The 24,714-nt window shown below is 45.7% G+C and overlaps 1 protein-coding gene across 7 annotated transcripts in view; it reads right to left on the bottom strand.

The window, feature by feature from the left end:
* BAHCC1 (BAH domain and coiled-coil containing 1) overlaps positions 1–24,714 on the bottom strand; it is a 270,267-nt gene that overhangs the window by 64,031 nt on the left and 181,522 nt on the right. For 6 of the 7 annotated variants that reach the window (XM_068263185.1, XM_068263183.1, XM_068263189.1 and 3 more), the window contains 6 exons: positions 21,098–22,828; positions 14,983–15,085; positions 13,425–13,621; positions 11,399–11,557; positions 7,170–7,360; positions 6,707–7,085 (listed from right to left, as the gene is read on the bottom strand). In XM_068263185.1, coding sequence (XP_068119286.1) covers positions 6,707–7,085; positions 7,170–7,360; positions 11,399–11,557; positions 13,425–13,621; positions 14,983–15,085; positions 21,098–22,828 — 2,760 coding nt within the window. The remainder of the gene's footprint in view (positions 1–6,706; positions 7,086–7,169; positions 7,361–11,398; positions 11,558–13,424; positions 13,622–14,982; positions 15,086–21,097; positions 22,829–24,714) is intronic. The other variant, XM_068263188.1, reaches the window with a different exon arrangement.

The raw sequence follows: 24,714 nt of genomic DNA, 5'->3' as shown, positions 1-24,714 counted from the left end.
TAAAATTAGAAGTGTGTACAGAGCCTAAGGCCTAGTACATACCTACTTTTGATTATGATTGGCCAATCACTGACCAACTTTACCAACTCCATGTAGTATAAGGTTTCACCTGCGCAATCTGCTCATCGAATGTAATATATGTTCAGCATCATACTACGTGGAGGTGGTAAAATTAGTCAGTGATTGGCCAATCATAAATAAAAACGTGTACCAGTCAGACCTGGGCTCTTATGGATGCATCTTATCCTAACACGCACTTTGACAAGTTCTGCTGGTCGTTGGTTTTGGCTTGACCCAAATGCATATTTTATTGATACAGTTCTACAGATCGAGGTCAAATTACTGTCCCTATATTAGAAATTTCAGTTGTTTTTTTGTTTTGTTTGTTTTTTAAACACCCCAAATTGTGTTAAAGGAATAATTAAAGGTGCCATTTTATTATCTCTACACTTAAGGTACACAATCGTTTGCCAGCAAGCATCATCAGTTTGTCCAGATATACCTGTAGATGTTGCTGACTATTGTCCACCCAAATACTGGCTAATTGCACCATTTCAGTGGGCAGTCATTGGAAGAATCATGATCTAATGGTGACCAGATATAACGGGCAAAGTTTTGCCACTTACCAGGCCCTTTACCTGCTCACCAGATACTACGCTCTTGTAGGTTCTTCAAACATGTGCCGCCCACACTATCTGTTCCCCGCTAATTTTATGTTGCAGCGTACAAATACCACTTGAGCAGGGTGAGAAGCCTAACTGCCTCTTCCCCTTTACCTCTTGAAACAATGGGTGGAGAAAAAGAATGCCACCAACAGGCTTGAAAAAGTCATCAAGGTCAATCCCAAGTGAAGAAGTTTTAGAAACAGGCACATGATGGGCTATGTGACCAGCATTTTAAATTTTACAAAGATATACGAGGAAGGCATCTATGTAATTAAGACGTCGGGAGATTTGGGCGCAGGGCAAAGCTGGAAAATGTCTCACCCTGCTGCTGTAAAAGCCCCGACAGCGTTAATTACTATTCCCCCTCCAGGCCGCTGTGGACTCCGGATAAAGATGTGATTCAGCTATAGCTGACGCCCGAATTACGCTATTTTTATCGGAATTTGGGATCAGTCTTGAGGGCGCCCAGAGTACTGTCTGAGCGACGCTATTGCAGTAGTTCACATTATGGCCTATGGTGGTGCATGGTGCGCCCTATTTTCCCTTTGCCATTTTGCGCTATCTCAGGGGCTGGCTTGTAATTCCATAAATAATGAATTTAATTATTTGCCTATCCTAATTTGGTACCATGGTAAGGTGGGGACCATTGATGGTCAATGTGATGGAAATAACTAGCTAATAATTCCAGGTTCTTCGCAAATTTAATGCAAACAGTTGACAGCTTGGAATGCGGCCAGTCAAAATCAACAAGAGGTGCGTTGGATTGGCTAAATTACAACTAGCGCTAAACCTGCATGCAAGTCAGAATTATTTGCATCTCACTGACCATCTCGAGAGAGAAAATTCGACTGGGGGTCTCTTGGACCAAACTACTTATTATGTTTTTTACATATTGCATAAAGTGCTGCAGGATGTCTCAGAACTCTATAAATGCATAATATTAATTCCTTGTTAGATAAATAACTATGTCATAATTTCCTATAAAAAAAAAATCAGAGTGGTGGAAAAGCGAAGAGGAACGTAGTGTGAAGGTTGATCTGGAGGCCTCTGATCCTCCGAAGCCTTCAGTAATTTGGTCATCCCTACCTGGGGGGTGGAACATGGGAAGGGATGAGGAATGTAGTGCGAGAAAGGGAGCCATGATAAAAGGGGTTTAGAAGGGAGACTGAGGAAGCCAGGAGATAAATGAACTGAGAGAGTGCCTGAAAGGGAGGACAAGTGATTGAAGATGGAGAAGATGGATGGACAGAAAGGGGCTGGATGGAGTAGACAAGTTGTGAAGATGGATGCAGGCTGTGGGAATTATTACCCTGCCTGTTTTCTGGGTGTTTATGCAGCTGACACAGACTAAGGACCTGGAAATAAATGGCGTGGCTCTTTCGTATTCAGGAGGCTCTGAAGGTGCCCTGCGTTGGCAATGTCCCCCCCCCCCCCCCCCTTCTTCCAGCAGCCCAGCGTCAGAAGGTTATTAATGGCATCCTTCCACCCCACTGACAGTGCGGCCAAATGAAGGCTCATCCGTCCTGAGGCCTAGCCCAGCACAAGGACCACTGAAGGTGACCACCACGGTGACTCATAACCTTGCGAGGTTAAAAAAACACCGACCGTCTCTTTGAAATGCAACCAGAGTTCCAGAGGTGGAGGGGCAAAATTGCTCTCCTTCCCCTTTGTGATTTCTGTGCAACACCGGAGAGACTTGCACAATAACCTCTTTACTGCAGACAACAAGAATCCTGCAACGTTCATAATGGTCTACAGAAAGTGATGCCCTTGCCCATAGCAACCATTCTCTTAGAGGTTCCTTTATAAAGATGGTTAAAGAGAAAAACCTGGAGCCAAAATGGTGCAGTTGTCCAGAGCAACCAATCAGGTTGCAGATCAAGCAATAAACATTCTAAATCAGAGGTAGGAAACCTATGGCTCGGGAGCCAGATGTGGCTCTTTTGATGGCTACATCTGGCTCACAGACAAATTGGTAGGTGTTGATTCACTAAGCTACACTGTTCAAGCTGCTGTAAGATCCACTTCTAACTTACTCACGCTCCCCCCAAAACTAACGGCTGCTCCAATTGTCCCACTCTGGACCCTGTCAGGTCCAGTAACTTTGTAGAAGGAGATCCCCGCACTTTGATTGGCCCAATAGGCTGCCTGTCACTTGGCAGGCAGCCTATTGGGCCAAAGTGTGGGGACCTCGTCCTACAAAGTGAATCAAACCCCAAGTCAGCTAGCTAATTGTACAAGCTGTTAGTTGGTATTTCTCCTGTACGGCTCTCAGGGAAATTGCTGATGTTGCTGAAACCCAAGAGAAGCTGAAGACGTGTCTGACACTTTCACAGCCCGGAGGATCAACTGTATACACATCACCATGGCAACAGGGACGTGAGCCCTCTGCTGCGCATGCGCACTGTCCCAGTTTGAAACATATTTGTATGCTTCTCACAGAATTACATTTTAATATATGTGGCATGTATGGCTCTCTCAGCCAAAAAGGTTCCTGACCTCTGTTGTAAATGGTCAATCTGGTCAGCTGCTCTATATCGGCTACATTTTTTCTGTGCACCCACCTTGATCAATGAACCCCTTCTGGTCTTTGAACTAAAGGTTCCCATTAACGGTAACATTTTTTAGTAAACAATCATATTTTGTATCAGATCGTACTGGATGAAAACAGAGAAGGTGACTGGCCCAATCGATAGATTGGTCGTTTCCTTAAAGTGGACCTGAACTCTTGCACAGGACAGAAGGAAAACCTAGAGAAATGCACCCTGTATGTATTTAGACAGTTTAGCCTGTCTCATTCCCCCTCATCTGTGACTAATTTGATTGCTCAGCTGTGTCAGCTCAGGAATCTCCTCTGCCATGGCAGAGCAGCTAATTTGTAAACATGGGATATAAACAATATGTCTGCTTCCATGAAAGCATGAAGTAGACACACTGCAGATTTATTGCAGGATTTGTATCAGCTGTGACATAGAAAAGGTTATTATGCTGTTGCTTATCTTTTAAAGCAGAAAGGAAGTTCTGAGTTCAGGTCCGCTTTAAAGAATGATCGTGGCAGACATTTTTCATGCGTCGCAACAAGCTTAGATATAATGTTAAACTGGATTCTTTAAAACCGTGGATCAATTTAATAATAGGTTTTCCTTCGATCTGATTGATCTTAGCGAAAATACAATCATTCACTAAAAAATACGCACTGTTCACGGGCTCTTTAGACTGCGCAAATGACAAATAGACATTCCTTCAAATTCAAATCTATGCAACAGAGTAAATGAGTTGACTATAAAACTATTTTAAATCGCTATAGGAACAGGCATCAATGTCGTTCTCCACCTATAGTAAATTGACACCAAAAGGTCTTGTTGCTACTGGCAACAAGACCCACCCTTCCTAGAGAAAGTTCACACAGCAAGCCAGGCCTTGTTGTTACTGGCAACAAGACCCGCCCTTCCTAGAGAAAGTTCACACCACAAGCCAGGCCTTGTTGTTACTGGCAACAAGACCCGCCCTTCCTAGAGAAAGTTTGCACACCAAGCCGGGTCTTGTTGCTACGGGCAACAACAACCGCCCTTCCTAGAGAAAGTTTGCACACCAAGCCGGGTCTTGTTGCTACGGACAACGAGACCCGCCCTTCCTAGAGAAAGTTCACACACCAGGCCGGGTCTTGTTGCTACAGGCAACAAGACCAGCCCTTCCCAGAGAAAGTTCACACACCAAGCCGGGCCTTGTTGCTACGGGCAACAAGACCCGCCCTTCCTAGAGAAAGTTCACACACCAGGCCGGGTCTTGTTGCTACAGGCAACAAGACCAGCCCTTCCCAGAGAAAGTTCACACACCAAGCCGGGCCTTGTTGCTACGGGCAACAAGACCCGCCCTTCCCAGAGAAAGTTCACACACCAGGCCGGGTCTTGTTGCTACGGGCAACAAGAACCGCCCTTCCTAGAAAAAGTTCACACACCAGGCCGGGTCTTGTTTCTACGGGCAACAAGATCCGCCCTTCCTAGAGAAAGTTCGCACACCAAGCCTGCTCTGTCATCAAGATGGAAAGTGGCGCGCTCTGTGATCCCTGGCCAACAATGTGGCATCACTTTAGCCGAGGAGAGAAAATCCCACATACGGGACAATGAGAGAAGTCACGAGCAGCAGCCATTCCTTCCCGCAGAATACGGGCGGCGAGACCGCGGAGGGCTAATTTTAACTCCGTAAGTGTTTGATGGCGTTAGGAACGAGCTGCAGAGCTTGGCACGGCCTACAGAGGAGCGGAGCAGATTTCTAGCCATACGCGGAGAGGAGACGTGGTGACAAATTGGCCTTGCGGCATGCAAATATGTTTTTAATTTAAAAGGCAATCAATAGAACTGTGCAATTCATTTAACGGGATGGCGGATCCCGACGCCCCCCCCCCCCCTCCCCCTCCAGCCCGCCTCTGAAGTCCCCTCCCCCCTCCTTCTTTGGTCTTTAGAGCTACTGTTAACCATTTTATAACCCTTTTGCAAAGCAAGTTTCCATCTACAACGGGTTTAGATAGGCGCCTACTACAAAGCAGGATGGGAAGGGGGAATTAAATTGGACCTGAGCTCAAAACTTCCTCTCTGCTCTAAAAGAAAAGCAACAGCATAATAAGTTTTACAGAAAAACATTTCTGTGTTACAGCTGATACAAATTCTGCAATAAATCTGCAGTGTGCCTACTTCCTGCTGTCATGGAAGCAGACATATTGTTAACATCCTTTGTTTACCATCCTAGCTGCTCTGCAGTGGCAAAGGAGATTCCTGAGCAGCCATAGCTGAAGAGGCGGTGATTAGTCACAGATGAGGGGGGATTAGACAAGCTAAATTTTCTAAATACATACAGGGTACATTTCTCTGTGTTTTCCTTCTGTCCTGTGCAAGAGTTCAGGTCCACTTTAAAAAAAAGAGCATGAGTTGACAGACATATTAAGGATGCTATATTTATTTCCTTTTAAACAATGCCAGTTTCCCGGCAGTCCTGCTGATCTTTCTAGTCAGTAGCATGCAGCAAAAGTATTAGGCCGGGGTCACACTGAGTTTTCCCTATAGCATCTATTGGAAAACTCGTACGATTCTGCTAAGTGTGACCCTGGTCTTAGAAGCAGTGGATGAGCAGGACAGCCAGGCAATATGTATTGTTTAAAAGTAAATATGGAGTCTGATCCTATACTCCCTTCTCTAGGTAGCTGATCGGCTTACGTGATCTCAATAAGTCAGGGTGTAAGCTGAGAAAAGGTGTCCATAATTGTCTAGATTGCCATTGAGGCAAACCGATCAATCAAACCCCCCTCCCCCCATAAACTGCACACAGATTTTCAATAGATTTCACCATGAAATTGATTGGAAATCTATCAAACCTATCCCCAAGTGCTGCACGGTTCTAGAACAGGGTTGGGTTTAGTAGGCCACACCGGCTTCTTGGACCATAACTGATGTCAGTTTTGAGGAAGAACTTATTGACATGGTTATCAAGTTTTTCATTAAAGTGAACCTCCAGACTAAAAATCTACGCAGCAACGCTGAAAAGACGTGGTGTTTCTTTAACAGTTTCACAGCATCAAAACTTTGTTTTTCTTACCCAAACCTCATTTTTGGCTGCATATAAGCTAAGCTCCGCCCCATCAAAGTAAACTGCCCGGGCATTTTTCCCCTCAGCAAAAATGCCCGGGCAGCTTTCTTTGATGGGGCGGAGCTTAGCTTCTATGCAGCCAAAAAAGCATGATGGTATTTCTGAGGATGTTCTCGTTGCCTAGCAACTGGGAGGGGTGATCAGGAAACAGGACAGTTGGAACTGTGTCTCATGCTCCCTGTCACCTCCTTTCAACCAAAAAGATGGCTGCCCTCATGAAATCACAAACATTTGCCCGTTCTTTTTAAACAGGGTAGGTAAGAGAATATATTACCTATTTTAATTAACATAACTAATGTAACTTAATGACAGTATGTTTGTTTAGGCTAAAGTTCCTCTTTAAGCAACCTCTGGCACTGTTTGCTGTAGACCATCTTTCATATATCATATTTAGTACCCACCTGGTTCCAGTGATTTGGGATAGTCTCTGGGGGGTTGCCCCTCTCCCCTCCTGTCTTCTCCCTCTTTCCCTTTGGAGTTTTGCACGGGCACAGGGCTGACAGCCGGAGAGCTGGGCACCAAGGCGGAGCTGCCGTCTGGGCAGGCCGGTAAAGTGCATTGGGCCAGTGGCCGGGGCGTTGGGCATTTGGACGGAGGCCGTACGCTGGGCGAGTGAGAACAAGGGGACAGCTTGGGTGGCATGGGTGCAGAAGGAGGTGGCAGTAGCAGACTGGGCGGCGTCTGGCCCTTTAAAGTATTTAAGGCATCAGCTTTACTCTGGGGTTTTAGGACCTTTTCTGGTGGATCTTCTGATTCTGGCAGATGGTCCTCAGGTTTCCGCTAAAAAAAAAAGCAGACAATTTTTTTTTTAACATTGATTAATTCCCAATTACCTCAAAAGACAAGAACCTCCACACAACATACCTGTAGGTGGGTTTGCCTCTGCAGTTCCAGAGCCTGTGCCGCCCTCTGTTGCTGCAGGGCGTAGATTTCTTGTTGCCTTAAAAACTGTGACCGTGAGTAGACCGGGAGCTGTCCAGGGTGTTGAAGATGTGAAGCAGGTCCTCGGCCAGGGTACATAGGTGGCCAGAGAGATGCCTGATCCATGACATCAGCTGGGAGAGAACAAAAAAAGACCAAAATGACAATTTCTCATTGAATGCATCTCAAGGAAAGGACCATTTAAAGTGCGTTTTTCAAATCTAACTGCCGTGTAAAACCCCATACAGATATTTCAGAAATAAGGGGGTGGGGGGGGGGGGTAAAGGCCTGCCCTACCTTTCCCATTTGCTGTGAACACTTCTCTTGTGCAGCATACTGACCCAAAATGGCAACACCTCATCTCCCATGATGCAATGTTCTTATTCAGCTTTCCATGAAGGCATATATCCCACTCTGCAACAATGTTCCAAAGTGGTTGCCTAGTTGGAAATTGATAGGATGGTAGCAATCGTTTTTAAAGAAGACCAGACATGATAAAACTAAAAAAAAAATTAGATTTCCTCATCAGAACAATTTGGCTGTACAGAGTGGTCAATTTTTCCCTCCAAAGAAATGTGATCAAATTTTACCCCTTAAAAAACAAAAATAAATAATATTATTATTATAAAAAGTAAAAAAAAATTCTGTATGGTGTGTGCCAACTTAACTACGTGTGCTACTCACTTCTGATTGGATTTCAGCAGAAGTGTGTCCACGAAATAATGAAACCCCCACCGCTAACTGAGTACCGCATAAAAGCACTACGCCATCGTCCCTCCCCTCTGATTATCCTTCAATCAATAAAGCAGTTGAAAAGCCTTCAAGAGGGACTAACATTTTTAATCAATATTTGACTCCAGGTCCCCTATTCAATTAACTTTTCTCCCGTGAGATATCACACCTTATCAATAAAACACATTTCAACCAACCAGTAAGCAAGAAATATCTCAAAACAAGTTTACTGTTTTTGTTTTACATATTTTGGGTAGTTTTTTAATTGCTAAACACTGAAAAGTTTCTTTGTCCACAAGGTGTAAAATGATCTAGGAGAAAACTTAATTTGCATATGCCGGCCAAGGTCTTTATTCAAAGATCGATTAAACTTGTGCAAGGAATGTGGCCTTAAGCCAGGGTGGGGAGCAACAAATACAGTACATATTTTAAAGATATGAGGTAGTGACATATAATATTTTTATAATGAGATATGTCATGGGGTACCCCAATTTATGGAGAACTAGAACCTCCACAGCCTTTTGTAGTGGGCCCAGCGGTCCCCGAATTCGCCTTGCCCGCAAGCAAGATGCAATACCCATGATGCATCACTTCCAGATGGGGTGTGGAACATGCAAATCATTCCTTTGTGCCCTTGTAAGCCAGGTGACCAACCAAAATCACTGTTACTCAACACACCTCCAGCTTATTAGCTTTTACAGAGCGGTGTAACCTGACTTGCGGACGATTGAGCCATAACAACTCACACGTTGCGCCGATGAAAGCTGGCCGTATGTTGGATTATGTAGCTCCGTAAAATTAATAAGCCACAGATGTGCTATAAAGCAGCAGTTCTGGATGCACGCACGCCTCTTCTGAGGGCATAAAAAGAAGCAATGTGCGCATTCCATCCGCTGTCATGGAGCAAGGAATTATGGGTTATTGTTCCTTGCTCACGTGAAGTCGAAATTTTAAAACACTCACTTCCTGTTTTAAGAAGGCAAAACTGTACCGTAGTTCACAGCTACCTATCCGTGTACCAAATATTAAAATTAGGATAAAGTCTGGCGATTCAAAAAATGTGAGATTTTAATTTCCTGGACAAATTTATCAATACTATATTTTATATTTTTACTGCTTGTAAAATCTTATTTCAAAATGCCTAAGCTTTTCAAGGAAGACATGTAGAACCTGGTGCGTCACGGGATGGTTGCTGGTCCTTCCCTTCACTGCAGACTTGATGTTCCAGTGCACTGGCTGGATAGTGTACTGCTTAAAGCGGACCCAAACCAAATATTTTTTTAATTCAAAATATTTAGTTGCACCACTCCTGACACATGCAAAGATAAATAAACACTCCTTTAAAGGGATACTGTAGGGGGGGTCGGGGGAAAATGAGCTGAACTTACCCGGGGCTTCTAATGGTCCCCCGCAGACATCCCTTTGTTGGCGCAGCCACTTCCCAATGCTCCGGCCCCGCCTCCGGTTCACTTCTGGAATTTCTGACTTTAAAGTCAGAAAACCACTGCGCCTGCGTTGCCGTGTCCTCGCTCCCGCTGATGTCACCAGGAGTGTACTGCGCAGACACAGACCATACTGGGCCTGCGCTGTGCTCTCTTGATGACATCAGCGGGATCGAGGACACGGCAACGCAGGCGCAGTGGTTTTCTGACTTTAAAGTCAGAAATTCCAGAAGTGAACCGGAGGCGGGGCCGGAGCATCGTTGAGCGGCTGCGCGGGCACAGGATGTCTGCGGGGGACCATTAGAAGCCCCGGGTAAGTTCAGCTCATTTTCCCCCGACCCCCCTACAGTATCCCTTTAAGCTTATGAGTGTTTCAGTGCATGCTTTTTACCCTTCTCTTTTCATAACTAGGGTTATACTGGGGGCAGCCATTAGCAATTCCTCCATTGCTGGACACCTACTCCACCAGTCTGCCGGATTCTGTCCCGGCAATATGAAAGGAAGGGAGGGGTTACTCCAATAAATGTAAAATATTTTATATTTGTCATCATGCAGCTGAAAAAAAGCTGCTATTTATTATTATAATTTAGAAAATAGATTTTATTTCTGAAATCTTGTAGTTTTAATTTGGGTCCACTTTAAGGGCTCTGCCTCTGACACAGGAGACTAGGGTTCGAATCTTGGCTGTGCCTGTTCAGTAAGGCTGCGCCTATTCCGTAGGAGACCTTGGGCAAGACTCCATAACGCTGCTTAAAAAAAACTGCTTACTGAAACAGTAAAATCATAAATTCATTCTGGGGAAGAAAAAAAAAAAAAAAAAAAAAAAAAAAGGATCTCCGATCTGGGGACAAGACAAACAGTATTAAAGTGAACAGTTCATTGCAGCTAATAGGTAACAGGGGCGATGACAGGTATACAACTACCCCATGTGGGTGACGACTGGATAGGGGGAGGAGTAGTCTGGAGCATCTCACAGATTGGCGGTTGTCTAAAGGTGGACACTAACGATCCAATTTCTACCGAAAAATTGTTTGGGCGATCAGAAAGTCTGTTCGGAACAGAAATCGTTCACGACACCATCAACGAACCAAACTATCACAACCAACAAGAAAATCAAAATTTTGGCTTGATGAAAAGCCAATCGGACTATTTTTATAATCGTTCGTAATGGATTGTGCCCATCAATGGAGATTATTTACAACCAACCCGATCGGAATTTCTGATCGCTCAAACAATTTTTCCCTAGAAATTGGACCGTTGGTGGCCACCTTTAGGAAAGCATTCGTGCAGAAAAAAACGCATTGCAAACTCACGTAAAAAAAAAAAAAAAAAAAAAATATGTAAGGTCAAAAACAAAAATTAACCAAAAAACCCACAACTTTGTGCATTGCTAATTCTAATATTTTCCACTCAAAAGGCATAAAAAAATGCAAATCTGAGGACTTATGAAGGCGCAGATCGAAAAAACAGATAGCGTATGGTGCATTATTTTGATCTAGGCATATCAGATCCACTGCCCTACCACATCACTTCCTCAATTTAACCCCTGGGCCTATCTGAATTTTTGATGATTTATTGAATTATATAAACACTACCAAAACTTGTAGTCACTGCAAATTCACAAAATTTTATTTAATATATCTGAAATTGCCTGCAAACTTAGCCAGCCAATCAGAAAATCAGTACCTGGTGCTGGTGTTATCCCAAGTACGGTGTGCCCAGTAACACCGCTCTTCCTGCATGCGCAATCTGCAGCACAAAGCAGGATGCATTGCAACTCTCTATCTATCTATACACTCAAAGAACTAACACACACCTATATATACACTCTGGGCAGCACTGTGTAAGATGTCCATCTATATAAATTCTAATTAATAATAATAAAAATTACCACCAAGACTTTTTTTCTCTCAGCAAAAGTGGATTTTCACTATATCAAAGGTAAGGTGCTAGATTTTAGCAAGTAAATTACATATATGTGAAAGCAGTGTCACTTACCGAGGGAGTGCGGAGCAGGGTGGGGTGAGGGTTCTGGAGGTAGAATGACCAGCTGAGCAGGAGGTTCTTGCGATAGAGGGAACACTGGTTGCATGGCACTAGGCATGGAAGGTGGGAATCCAGGGGGCAGGTTCTGATGCAGAGCAGGGTGACTAATACCTAGGGGAGGGGCATAGCAATTCAGCAAAGTTATAAAAGCCTGAGATTAAAACTTCCTGATCATTACAGCTGCCTTGTCATCAGGACTAGCGGAAAACAACAGCCAGCGCCAATGGCGAGGAGCTGGAATCCATTATCTTTCATCTAAACACACGCTGGCAGACTCGAGAGAGACTGCACAGAGGAAATACAACAACAAAGAACACGACAGCCGGCCACACACAGCACAATCAAACCGTTAGATCTGTAAGTATGATCAAATGATGATTTTCTCTTAGGCCTCTTTCCCAGTGCAACGTTAAAGTCCCACGTTAGAAAATTTTATAACACAGAGTAACGCACAGCTAAGTTTGTGTGACATTCACAGTGCACACGTTGCGTTTGTGTGTAACGTGAGGCGTTATTAGAAAGTGCTGCATGCTGTGCGTTTAGCAATGAATATGCTGCGTTGTGTGTGTTGCACATGCTCAGTAATGTATTTTTTTTATATGTAACGCATGCGCCGTTTTCGTTCCATCACTGTGCGATGAAAACGGCGCACCAAACGCAGGGCTAAAGAATGCACTATAACGTCCAAATTATAGTGCACAATGCGTTGCGTTAGGGGCACGTTGTGCGACCTTAACATCGCATCAAACGCAACGTCCTGATGGGAAAGTAGCGTTAAAGCACATTTGACATGAGGCAAAGCTACCATATGTGAGCACTGAGGTGAGGCCGTACCTCACGTACGTCAGTGTGTTGTCTGTTCCTCCCCTTAAGGGGCGGGGTAGAGGAGAGAATGGGAGGGTTTCAGGAAAGAACCTCACAGCAAGCCCGCCTCTTCCTGGAAGAAAGATTGTGACTTTTGGCTAAAGTCACATTTTTAAAGGAGTGATTACAGGGAATGGAGGGAATGATGAGAGGAACGGACAACGCACAGTGGTATGTGGATCCAGCATTAATATACCTCTGCGCTCATCTTAGGTAGCTTTGTTTTGGGTCAGGCATGCTTTCATTGACCGCAAACTCATTTTTAAGACCTAGATAACTCATTTGTTACAGGAGGTTGACCTGGCCTTCAGCTCACTCATGAGTCTAGTCCTTGCTTTAGGACTTTCCTTCAACAAGGAACCAGTGTCTCCCTGTTAGACCGTGCAGCATTTAAATGACGTCAGGTGGAAGAGGAGAGAATAAGTAGAAACAGTAAGAAGGTGGTATTACGAGGGAAGGTCTGGCTTTACTAGGACAGCAGAAGATAAGCAGGATCAGTAGGGAGGTAGTCTTACGAGAAAGGTCTGGCTTTACTAGGACAGCAGAAGATAAGCAGGATAAGGTGGTCTTACAAGAGAAGGTCTGGCTTTACTAGGACTGTAGAAGGTAAGCAGGATCAGTAGGGAGGTGGTCTTACGAGGGAAGGTCTGGCCTTACTAAGAGATGTGAGTAGTTGGAAGACTACTATGGTGAAACAAATGTGCATAGGTACGTTTTGCCATGGATACAATGGGCCCAACATTCAACATACGCCTCAGGTGTCGAATTCCACTCCTCTAAGGGCCATATTCATGCTGGTGTTTAGAAAGGTGAGGGAGATGGAGAAATATGTTCTACTTGATAAACTACACCTTTCCTGATTCAGTCCAATTAAACTTGAGATGTGACAAAAATGTGTAAGGACCTCAGCTCTTCAGGATTGGAGTTCGACATCCCTGATCTACACCACCTACTAAGTCAAGACTTAGAATGTAAAATTTTCATAACTTGTAATCAGCAAATGGACAAGAGGCAAACTGTTTCTACTTTGCATTTTCTATAGCTTTAGTGCCTTAGGGCAGATCTGGCATCAAGGTAAAACAGCATTTCATTTTTGTAGAACAATCTCGCTCACCGTACGAATGTCCTCCCATCCAGATGGAAGGGCTCCTTGTTCTGGGCAGCCAGTGAGGGTGGGTAGGATGTGTGTGAGGCGTTGGATCAGCTCCTAGCTGGCTGGCACCTCCCGCTATCATGAGATGGGGCGTGAGGTCTCCCGGGCAGCCACTGGAAGGATGGATTCTGGCAAACTCCACCAAGTCCTTGTTTTCCCTACAAGGAACAAGGCATGAAAGGCGTGAAACAGGATTGGTAGTCAGAACAGGAAGTCAAGACTTAATAAAACAAAAACAAAAAAAATGGGACTCAAGTTGAAATTTTATTCCACATGGAAAGGTTAGACCGTCTTTTCAGTTTATTAGTGTCGGTGTCCCCACATCCTGTTCCTGTGATTTTCGCAATAATCACAGAATGTCACAGCAGTTTGAATATTTTACAGTCATAGCTGAAATGGGGGCGTGGGGGGGGGGGGGGGGGGGAAATACCCAAATTAACGTACAGACAATTTTCTCTTGTGGTCCTAATCGGAAGCAAGCTACCTCATTTTAACTTCTTTATTAAATTGACAAATTTGGGCATCTCATCGTACATAACAGTGGCCTCACCTAGTAGAATTATTAACCCCAATGGAGCAGTGTAGCACTCAGCCTACATCATGCACGTGGTTCAGTGGATGTGCAGTCACCGTCCATGGCACAAAACAATTCTCCAGAGTGTCTTCCCATGCATCAGAATGTCATACATTAGGACACATCCGACATCAGTACACTGTTAGGAAATGTTGTGCCATGTTGGTACTTGGCATTCAATCGCCGCCATGGACTATGGCATCAGGGCTAAGCATCAGGGCTGTAGATTTGGTACAAAAATCATCAGACTCTTCGGTTTATGAAACCTCCAACTCCAACTCCAGGTACCCAAAATTGCTCTGACTGACTCCACAGCCCTTGCAGGGCCTGTGGAGTGAGTATAAAAATCATCGGATTTCAACTCCTCAGTTTCTGAAAACACAGACTCCAAGGGCCCAAAAACGGCTCCAACTCCTTGAGTCCACAGCCCTGTCCAGCATGAATAGATCTCTTTTATAACCTTAGGTAGGTTTACCTTAAAAACCAGACTGAGGTCTCACCCATGCTAAGGAAAAAGAAAAAAAGGGTCAGAGTTCCCCTTTACGGTGGACATGACATCATCATGTAGACAGAACTCTAAACTGTCCAAGCTCCTTTTGCTTTACACATAAACATACACACGCCAGATCAAATCACCTGGGCTCGCTTATGTGAGCACAGACAACCGCTTCATTGAAATGCGTGCCAACCTTGAAGGCCTTGGCACGGATATGGGAAAGCCTCTCTCCAACCATCAATCTCCGGGACATTGTGCGCAATTACCAGCAGCCAGAAACACTGTGAAGGACGGCTGTGACCTCCAGAGTGCAGCCGGCCCATCAGCCAGTCACTAGTCACCTTCACGGGGCCTGACGGAAACTAAGCTCGGTTACTGGCTGTCCCTGGACGTTCACATCATCGCTTCGCAGCGCCGCAGTGTCAGAGAAACGCGTAAGAGGCACTCACTGCATTAGGAGGTCTCTTCCAGGGATGCCCAGCCGCTCATCGCAGATCCGGCTCCGCTCCTCTTCAGCGTCCAGGTCAATGACGTGCATGGATCGGTTAGACGCTAAGGACAGAACGAACAAGAAAATCAGCACTGGTTCAGTAAAATAAACAAAACAAAGAAAAAAACAACTTGACCATTCAACCGATCAAAATAGGTTCTACTTCCTGTAGCACTATAGGCTTACACATCAAGACAGTGTACTGGTTAAGGGCACGACATGGGACATGGGAAACCAGAGTTCGAATCCTGGCTGTGGTCAGTACCTATTCAGTAAGGAGTTCAAGGCAAGACTCCCTAACACTAAATGCCTCCCAGTGGCTGCAGCCTGAGTGCTTTGAGTCCGACAGGAGAAGAGCGCTATACAAGTGTTTGATTTATTATTGGATTATTACATATGTATGTTTTAGCAATTCTGTATTTTGTACCAACTCTGCATTTCGTCTAGTGGTGTTGTATACCATTGTCTGTATTGTTTTACATTCCAGGTTTGTTTCTTACTTTGTACAGCGCCACGGAGCATGTTGGCGCTTTATAGATCAATAATAATAATAATAATATCTGTTTATGACGTGCTACATTTACTTTCTTTTTACTGTTAAAATTTGGCCAGTAATTTATTGGTCTTGATTTGTATGACTGATAGGTTGTATATGTGCCACAATTAATATTTAAAAAAAAAAAAAAAAAAAACCTCACACATAACAATGAACCAGAAACAGAATAAGGCAAATTCTTAAACCAATCTCGTTCATAAATATAGAGCATTGCTTTGGAAACAGTTCAACTTCAGAAATCCGCCGTGTAGCTATGCTTGCCTGCGGCGGTGCCCTTATACCTCTCACTTTATGTGTGCTTAAAAGGGAACCTTAACTGAGAGGGATATGGATGTTTCCTGTTAAATAATACCAGTTGCCTGGCTGTCCTGCTGATCTCTTTGGCTGCAGTAGTGGCTGAATCACACACCTGAAACAAGCATGCAGCTAATTCAGTCTGACTTCAGTCAGAGCACCTGATCTGCATGCTTGTTCAGGGGCTGTGGCTAAAAGTATTAGAGACACAAAATCAGCAGGAGAGTCGGGCAACTGGTATCATTTTAAAAGGAAAAATCCATGTATATGGAGGCTGTCATATTTACTGGCCTGGCTGTCCTGTTGACCATCTGCTAATTCTTTTAGCCACAGCCCCTGAACAAGCATGCAGATCAGGTGTTTCTGACTGAAGTCTGACCAGATTAGCTGCATACTTGTTTCAGGTGTATGATTCAGACACTACTGCAGCCAAAGAGATCAGTAGGAAAAAGCCAGGCAACTGGCAAGAAAATAAATATGGCAGCCCCGTATTCCTCTCAGGTCAGAGGGTCTTGGCGCTGGAAAGCAAGGAGGGGGGACACTGGGAAGCCTCTGGAGGATCTCCCCGAGATAAGTACCCAAATTGTGACTTTTTTTTCAGGTTGTGTGTATAAACATCCAATTTTGATTGGCTAATAATTGGCCAATTTTACCCCTTCCATGTGCTGCGAGAGCCTCCCTACACATTCTTATTATTCAAATCCACTGTAGTGGTACTTGGTGGAAGAATACTGCTAGTCTTCTGCATACGGACTTGTGTTATCTATGTGCGCTATCATAATATTACAGAAGCCTCATCAGGGTTTCTATTCTTCCTTGAAATAGGTGGATGCCACAACGGTTCCTGCAGGTAGCGGAAGGGTTAATCTTGTGATCCTCCCCAGCTGGCTAGACTAAGAAGCCCTCAAACTGGAAGCTGTGTCTCATTGGGAGATTGGCCCAGAGGCTGGCTAATGCACGCCATGTGTTCTGAGCAAGCCAAGGGCTTCTGGTAACCCTGGATATTGTTTCCCTGCCAACTCCACAAACTCCCCCCCCCACTTCACTATTCTCCCAAACCACATGGTGACATCACTCTCGTTACACTTCAGACGAGCGTCTAACATCTCTTCACACGAGGCCTCCCTCCCAGTGGAGTCCACTCTGCAAATCCTGATTGACCAGGATTCTCGTGGTAGTCATGGAATCTGTTGGCCGAACCTTGACGTGTTAACAGCAGTGCCATCCATCTGACACCGCTAAAGTTACACATTGGCCAGGATGTCTTCAGATTAATTACTCAGAAATCCAATTAAGAGGGCCCCCCTCTGAAGAACAGATCTTAAGAACACAACTCTGAAACGCCGGCGGAATTAGGCTGCCCGTAAACAGGGCAATTAGAAGGTAAGCTAGACCTTCTGGACCAGGACTGATCCACAGAAATGGAATAAGCCTTGAGGGGGGACCTGACAACCTCTCAGGTAAGGATCACTTTTACAATCAAGGCTTTTTTGAGAAGTCTGTTTATATCGGAATGTTAAGATCAGCTCCTAATAACACTACTGCAATCCATTATTGGCTATGGACCCCTCCACACATGGTGATCTGGAGAAAATCTCTAATTGCCCGAGATCTTCAGATTAACAGCAGTCCGCACATGTAAACGCCCGCATGTCAGAGATTGTCAATGAGGTGCTTGTCTTTCTGGCTTGATACAAATATATGGAAATTGAAAATGGACCAAAGGCAGCAATGCATAAATTATAATAAACATATCAACAACTTATTGGCAGGTCATTGGAAATCCCTACTGCACACCATCAGTGCCTGCTGGGGGGGTGACATGATTGACTGGGGCATATCTTATAATTTTTGTATTAGAACCAGTTTTTAAATAAAAAAAAAGTCAGATACTCACCTAAGAAGAGGGGGGGGGGGGGGGCTTTGGGTCAGAGCATTCCCTCTCCCGGTCCCCGCTGTTGTCCTGGCTCCCCCGTATCGGTATTCGACCGTTTTGGTCAAATACCGCTGTTTCCCGGCCGAAGGAAGGCTTCTGAAATGCTTCGGGATCCCGAAGACTGGCTGCTCTACACTGCACAAGCGCGAGCGCCCTCTATGACTCACTTGCGCATACGCAGTGTGGAGCCGCCTGACTTCGGGAGGACTCGGCTCCAGAAGACGTTCGAAGTCCCCTCGGCGGGGGATGTGAACGGGGGAGCCAGCGCAGCACGGAGGGCAGCGGGAGAGGAGAGGGAAGGCTTATTAGGACCGAGCCTTCCCTCTCCTTAGGTGAGTATCTGACTTTTTCTTATTTACATATGGGATTCCATTAGCTTTAAGGGCTCTTTCACACTAGAGCCCTTGTTCAGCATTTCAACGCAAAGTCGAAACTTAGCGTTGACCAAGGTAAAATGAAAGTCTATAGACTTTCATTTTACCTTTCACACCCGACGCTGCATTTCGATGCATTGCGGTACGACGCACCCGGTAGCATTTTATCGTCGGAATTAGCGTTTCCCTGTCGGGTTAATTACTTACTACCGCCCCTACTCGGCGTCGCACCGCAAATTCCTGATGACACGCCACAGCCTATTCAACGCGTGCAGGGGAACGGCTCCTGCACGAGTTGTTAATGTGAAAGAGGCCTAAAGGACACACAAGGTGAGATAAGACATGTATATATACACAGTACAATACAAGAACTATGCTGTGTCCCGTTTTCCTTTTTCTGCCTGAAGGAGTTAAAAATCAGGCATGCAATTGACAGTTTCTGTCCAGGTCAGGTCTGGGTCAGACTATAGCCCAACCCACACCAATAAGTAATTACGGCCACAAATCACTTTCCTGGCAGAGAATAGCTTCTGGGAGTAGGGAAAAAAAGGGGGTCAAAGGTTCATAGATTTTAGCTCCAACATACTGCATGCGTCATTGAGCAGAGACAATGAAACAGTAAAAACTTAAAAGGAACCTTAACTGAGTAGGGTATGGATGCTTCCTTTTAAACAATACCAGTTGCCTGTCAGTCCTGCTTCTCTCTTTGGCTACAATAGTGGCTAAATCACACACCTGAAACAAGCATGCAGCTAATCCAGTCACACTTCAGTCAGAGCACCTGATCTGCATGCTTGTTGAGGGGCTGTGACGAAAAGTATTAAAGACACAGGATCAGCAGGAGAGTCAGGCAACTGGTATTATTTTAAAAAGGAAAACAGAAAAATATCCTCAGTTTAGGTTTAAAAATAAAATAAAACTGCAATAGCTAAAAACAATTTTAAGGTGAAGGAGAATAAATATAATTGTTTATCTCAACAGTTTGTTTTCACCTTGGATGCCCAAGAAACAAAACTTTTGCCACTTATTCTTCCGCCAACATGAACACCGGGGGAGCTCTTGTGTTTAATCCCGAGGTGATCCCAGGCCTACTTTGTCTCTCTCTGATCCCTTTTCAGCCTCCGCACCCCACACCTGCACACGCCTTCAGTTTAGCTGCAGGTCGCTGCCAAACTTACACACCAGCGATCAGTTATCAGCTGATCAGGCCTGGTGGTGATCAGTGCTATCGGTAATCGATTCAATCACTGCCTGTGCTCAAATCATTAACAGGCACAACGGCTCTCGCCTTACTGCGGTCAAGGCCCACTGGAGAACCAGCAAACGAGATTGTCTACCATTAGGTGGCATGTTTTTGTCTGCACTAGAGTGTTGAATGCTGGAAGATCAGTGGTGGGGCACGGATTGCAATCTCCAGGCCACAGCAACAGGAAAGGGGTTTTTTTTGGTGTGTTTTTTATTTTTAATAAAACAAGTTGCTCCAGATTTCTAAAATTCATTACAAGATAGTTTCATTGCAACAGGACAATCCCACATTCACTATCCCTCCAGCAATGCTCGCTAAAGGTGCCCATACAACTCTCAGCTTGGCGTTCGATCGACCATCTGATCTGATAATTACTGAATCGGATGAACATATGTGCCGCCAAGATCATGCCCGATGGACGATGAGACCAATTTCAGGCCCAAAGCCGCCCCATGCATTGATTGGGCATGCTGCAAGATGTTGGACCGCTGCGGTTTATCACGTGAGTGGCGAGCAATATCAAGATTGGCGACAAATGCCACAAAATCCCATGCGCATAAATGTACCCAGTGTGTGCATTATACATAACTTGTCCTGTGTCACCGCCGTCTTTGGAACCCATTTCTCTTCCATTAGCGGTATATACGCCGCCAGCATGGTGCGTGTGTGACGTCACACATGCTTTGCTCCGGCAGTAAGTATACCGCTAAGGGCCCTTTCACACCAGAGGGATTTTTCGGCGTTTTAACGCCACGGCCGAAGTTGGCGTTTTGCTAGGTAAAAGAAAGTCCATAGACTTTCATTTTACCTTTCACATCTAACTCGGCGTTTTGGAGCGTTGCGTTTCAACGCTCCCAGGAGCTTTTTCAGGGCTGTTAACAGCCGAAGTTGGCTGTTGGCGTTTCAATGATAGTCAATGGAAAACGCCAACTTCAGCGTTTTCAAAGCCTTTTCAAAGCGTTTTACAGCTATCTTGTTCACTTATTTTTATAGAAGAAAAAAAAAAAAAGGACGTTTTCATATGGGCTGTAAAACTCTTTCAAAAGGCTTTGAAAACGCTATGTATTGGCGTTAAGCAAAAGGCTGACTTTCAGCCTTTTCTACCGCAGCCTCGAGTGTGAAAGAGCCCTAATGGAAGCTCGGGGGGTGCGTTTCCAAAGACGGATGTTGGCGACACTGGACTGGTAATGTATAAATGCACACACAGGGGGCACATTTATACACTGGGGGGCAGCAGCAAGGCAGCAAACTCAGCCAATTCCCGAGAGATTTTATGCTGAAATTTAGAATCGGCCTTTGGTGTATGGGCAGCCGACAGATCTCTCTCTAATCAGATTCGATCAGAGAGAGATTGGTCTCTTGGTCGAATCTGCCCATCCTCTCTAGATGTATGGGCTACCCTTAGTTCTGATATCACCCAGATGATGGTTGAAGTTTTATACCATCCCCATAGTAGGCAATCTCTAATAAATCCAGGACAGGCCTTCTGGATTCCTCAAGTTCTTCACCTCAAAAGAATGGACACTATATGGGAATTTAGGCTGATGGTACACAAAAGGATTATTCTTAACATAAACATGCATCATCAACATCCACTCTAGACAAAAGCTGCAAATCAATCTGTGGATACTCTTCAAATAAGGACCTGTTTTTGTCATCGGTACGCACCTTTCTGCCCCATGTTATTCCTGCTCTGCCGACTTGACCCTGTCCCGTAAGATGACTCGTGGCGACTGCTGGTGTCTTTCTGCCGCGCCACGGCTACAGCTATCCCGACCGGAGGCTGGCGGACTTCTCCTTCCCCGTGAGAAACCTCGTTCTCTCGGCTCCTGGCGCAGTCCATCCGCTCTTGCTCGGGCTGGCACTTGTTGTTGCCGTGGAACTTCATTTCTTGATGGGAGCAGCTGGTCTTCATGTTTCCCAGGCCGACAAAGGGGGCCCGCTGACCCACTATAAGTGCTTGGTTGCTGTATTTCAACAGGTTTTTCATGGCGGACACCTCGTCTGTTGGCCCTTGGATCTCCTGGCTCAACGAGGGGCCTGGGGTCATCAGCGCGGCCTGCTGTAAACTTGTGCTGAAGGGATCTAGGTAAGAGTTCTTTCTCTCCTCTCCAATTGAAATGGGTGGCTCTGACCATGGCGTCAGATGAGGCCCGCCGTAACCCAAGGAACCAAGGTCAATGGTTTTCCTCTTTCCTTCCTGCATATTGCCCGTTTGCTCCACTTCAGATGGCCGGTGCTGCTGGTGCCGTATCCTTGCCACCTTTTGAGTACTGTGCACTTGGGTGTCTTTAGAAGGCCTGTCTAAAGTGCAGCAGGACTGATTGGTTTTGATGCAGTGGGTGTCCTGGTTGTTAGGACGGGGACAGTCTTGTGAAACGGGCATCTCAAAGTACGCAGCCTTCTCAATGCTCCTCTGCATAGCAGCCTCTGGGACTCCGCTGTTCAGGAACTCTAAGTTTTTGATCCGGGCGGCTGTGTTCTGCGGCCACTCCAACCTCCTATCCCCTTTCACCTCACCTTTTAAGTGGGAGAACGTGTTCGCATAAGAGACGGGAGGATGATGATGATGGGTGTCAGAGTTCATTTCATGGCCCTTGTCCTTCCCCTCTCCCCCTCTGTCCATATGGCAGCCCTCCGGGGTCACCTGAAAAGGCCGGCTTTTGTCGGTGAAGTGCCCCACGGAAGGCACAAATGTGGGCCTGCCCATTTTGAGCTCCCTGCCAGGCTTCTCCTGCAGGGAGCACACAACGTCCGAGTTGGAATGAAGCTGCAGACAGGGAAAGGAACTGGTGGAGGTGTTGAGGGGGGCGGGAATGCTGGGGAGACTGTTGGGGACAGTGTAGGACACAGAGTGGTGGAGCATTTGCCTCCTCTCTAGGCACTCGTTGTAAGGTTGCTGAGGCTCGTGTTGGGGATACGACCTGTCGGACCTCATGACATCTTTGGCACATCGATTCTGGCTACCTTGGCGAGGCATCCCTGCCCCAACAGTGCAGCTCGATAGCAGCGCTTTGCTGGGGTCCCCGTTAAGCATCTTTGAGTTCATCAGACAAGAGTTCAGATGCTTGGTCCGGTTATCGCACGATCCCCTCTGATGCATGTCCTCCTTGCAGTGACTCTCCATGGTGATGGGCATCACTGCTTTCTGCCTCTCCTTGTTCTCCTCATCCAAGTGCCTCTCTTTCAGGTCCCCTTTGCCCACCTTTTCCTTGTTCATCTCCGAGCCCCCCATATAGCGTTCATGGTCCTTGGATGCCTTCTGCATGTGGCTGTTCTCTCTGTCCCGGCTGCAGGAGCCGATGGGGTGACCGGGAGCGGCACGGGCGATACTGGGGAAGTTGTGGTTGGCCGACAGGAGTGTGGGCTGTGCTGGTAGGTTCCGCAAGTAGAAGTTATCTAGATGGAAAAATAAAAAGACAATGAGTATAGGGAATAACCAGGTTACACAATAGCCAGATAATAAGAAAAAAAAAAACATTCATAGACTACTGACACATATTCCTCAGTGCTTTACAGAGTAAACCAATCACTTCACATCAAGATAAAATAGTAAAATAAACCTTTGTAAACAAATATTCAGGCAACCGCCTGATGATTGGGGCGTGTCTGAATTCAAGGTATTTTTTTTTTTTAATCCTGAAAATCGATCCCCCCCCACTTATGACATGAGACTCCTGATGTAGTGCCCCGCCCCTTCCTGCTTCACCAAGGCGATTCCATTGGTCAACTGGATTCACCACTATTTTCCACTGCTTCAGAATGAGAAATGGTTAGAGCTTGGGAACAGTCACTGGCAATCAGTAGGCTGTATCATTTTTCCCCAGATCTGATCATTTTCTCGATCGGAAGTAGGATCTAAAGTGAAAATTTCATGGTGTGTACCAGGCCTAAGGATGCATACACGTCCAATTTTGATAAGTCGAGGACTGACCAATATTACCACTTTCATGTACTATGAGGGTCAACAGATTTTGCCATGAGCAGATTGTGTAGGAATGTTGTCTACTACATGGAGGTGGTAAACTCATCCAGTGACTGGCCAATCGAAATTGGATGTGTGTATCAAGCTTAAGTATTCCCTTCTCTGTGTGATAATAAATTAAAGATTTTTGCCTAGGGTTCTACTGAATAAGCCAGAAAATTCAACTAACAAACATAATGTTCCTTTGGGAAACACGCCACCATGGTTGTCATCGTCACATGAGTCAGAAATGCGTCACAGGCACATGTGACATTTATATAAAAAGCGCATATGAAAACATGTCGAGGTGTGAAAGGATTCTTGGCCAAAAAAACATACAATCGGTGAATACAGCAGATTGCCGCCGCCTGTGCCTGGTTCTCTTCAGCTGCGCTCGGAAGGCCTGCGCTGATCGCAACGCACTTCGGCTCGCCAATTTCACAGATTAAATGAAAACCACAATATTGTGAAAGGTGAGAGGCCATTAACGGCGGTCTCTGTCAGCGCAGGAGGAGGGGGGTGCCCGGAGCCCCCCTGGACCCGTCAGACGAGCCCCCTCCCCCCAACTTCTAGGGTTTCACTCTCTGGGGCCGAGCCTCCACCTGCTCGTCTGCGGACAGTCAAAATAAAGCGGCATTTAATGTGGGCGAATCGAGTGCTGGGGTAGGAAAAGAGACACCCTGGCATCCGGCTGGCACGGGGTCAGGAAAGCGCTCTGGCGGAGATCTGGATTATAGCGGAGGGAAGGGATAAATACAGGCTTGCACCCTACTGAGAAAATGACACAGGGCTATATATGGAGATGGAGTATTGATATACATTACCGATAAACAGACCTGAAAGGTCGACTTCCTGGCAGCGGCTAGAGATCGCTGGCCGGCTATAATCACCTTTAAGGGAATTTGACGCCGAGGGAAGAGTGACTTTACCTGCAACAGCTCGCAAGATAGCGACATTCACAAGCTTCTAAGGGGACGGCTGGTATTAAAATTAAACTGAAGTGTCATCCACGAATACAGGCCGTATGGAATAATTATCCAGAACGGACAATCGGCTTACAAATGCTGAGCAACAGAGGCATACCCGTTACAGCAGCGCCGCGTCACTTGGGTGCCGGGATAGGCTGCTATTAGTAAAAGATTGGCTTACCGGGCACCTATCCTAACCTTAGCCCCTCCCTCTCCTGCCTAACCCTAAACCTCTCTCCCCTCCAGAGGTGCCCAACCTTATGCCCCATCTGATGCCTAACCCCCCACCAGAGGTGCCTAATCTTAACCCTCCCACCTAATGCCTAACCCCCCAGAGGTGCCTAACCTTAACC

The sequence above is a fragment of the Hyperolius riggenbachi genome, chromosome 12, assembly GCF_040937935.1.
Source record: "Hyperolius riggenbachi isolate aHypRig1 chromosome 12, aHypRig1.pri, whole genome shotgun sequence".
NCBI lineage: Eukaryota > Metazoa > Chordata > Amphibia > Anura > Hyperoliidae > Hyperolius > Hyperolius riggenbachi.
Note: the sequence above shows the minus strand (reverse complement) of the source record. Positions and strands in the feature narration are given on the sequence as shown.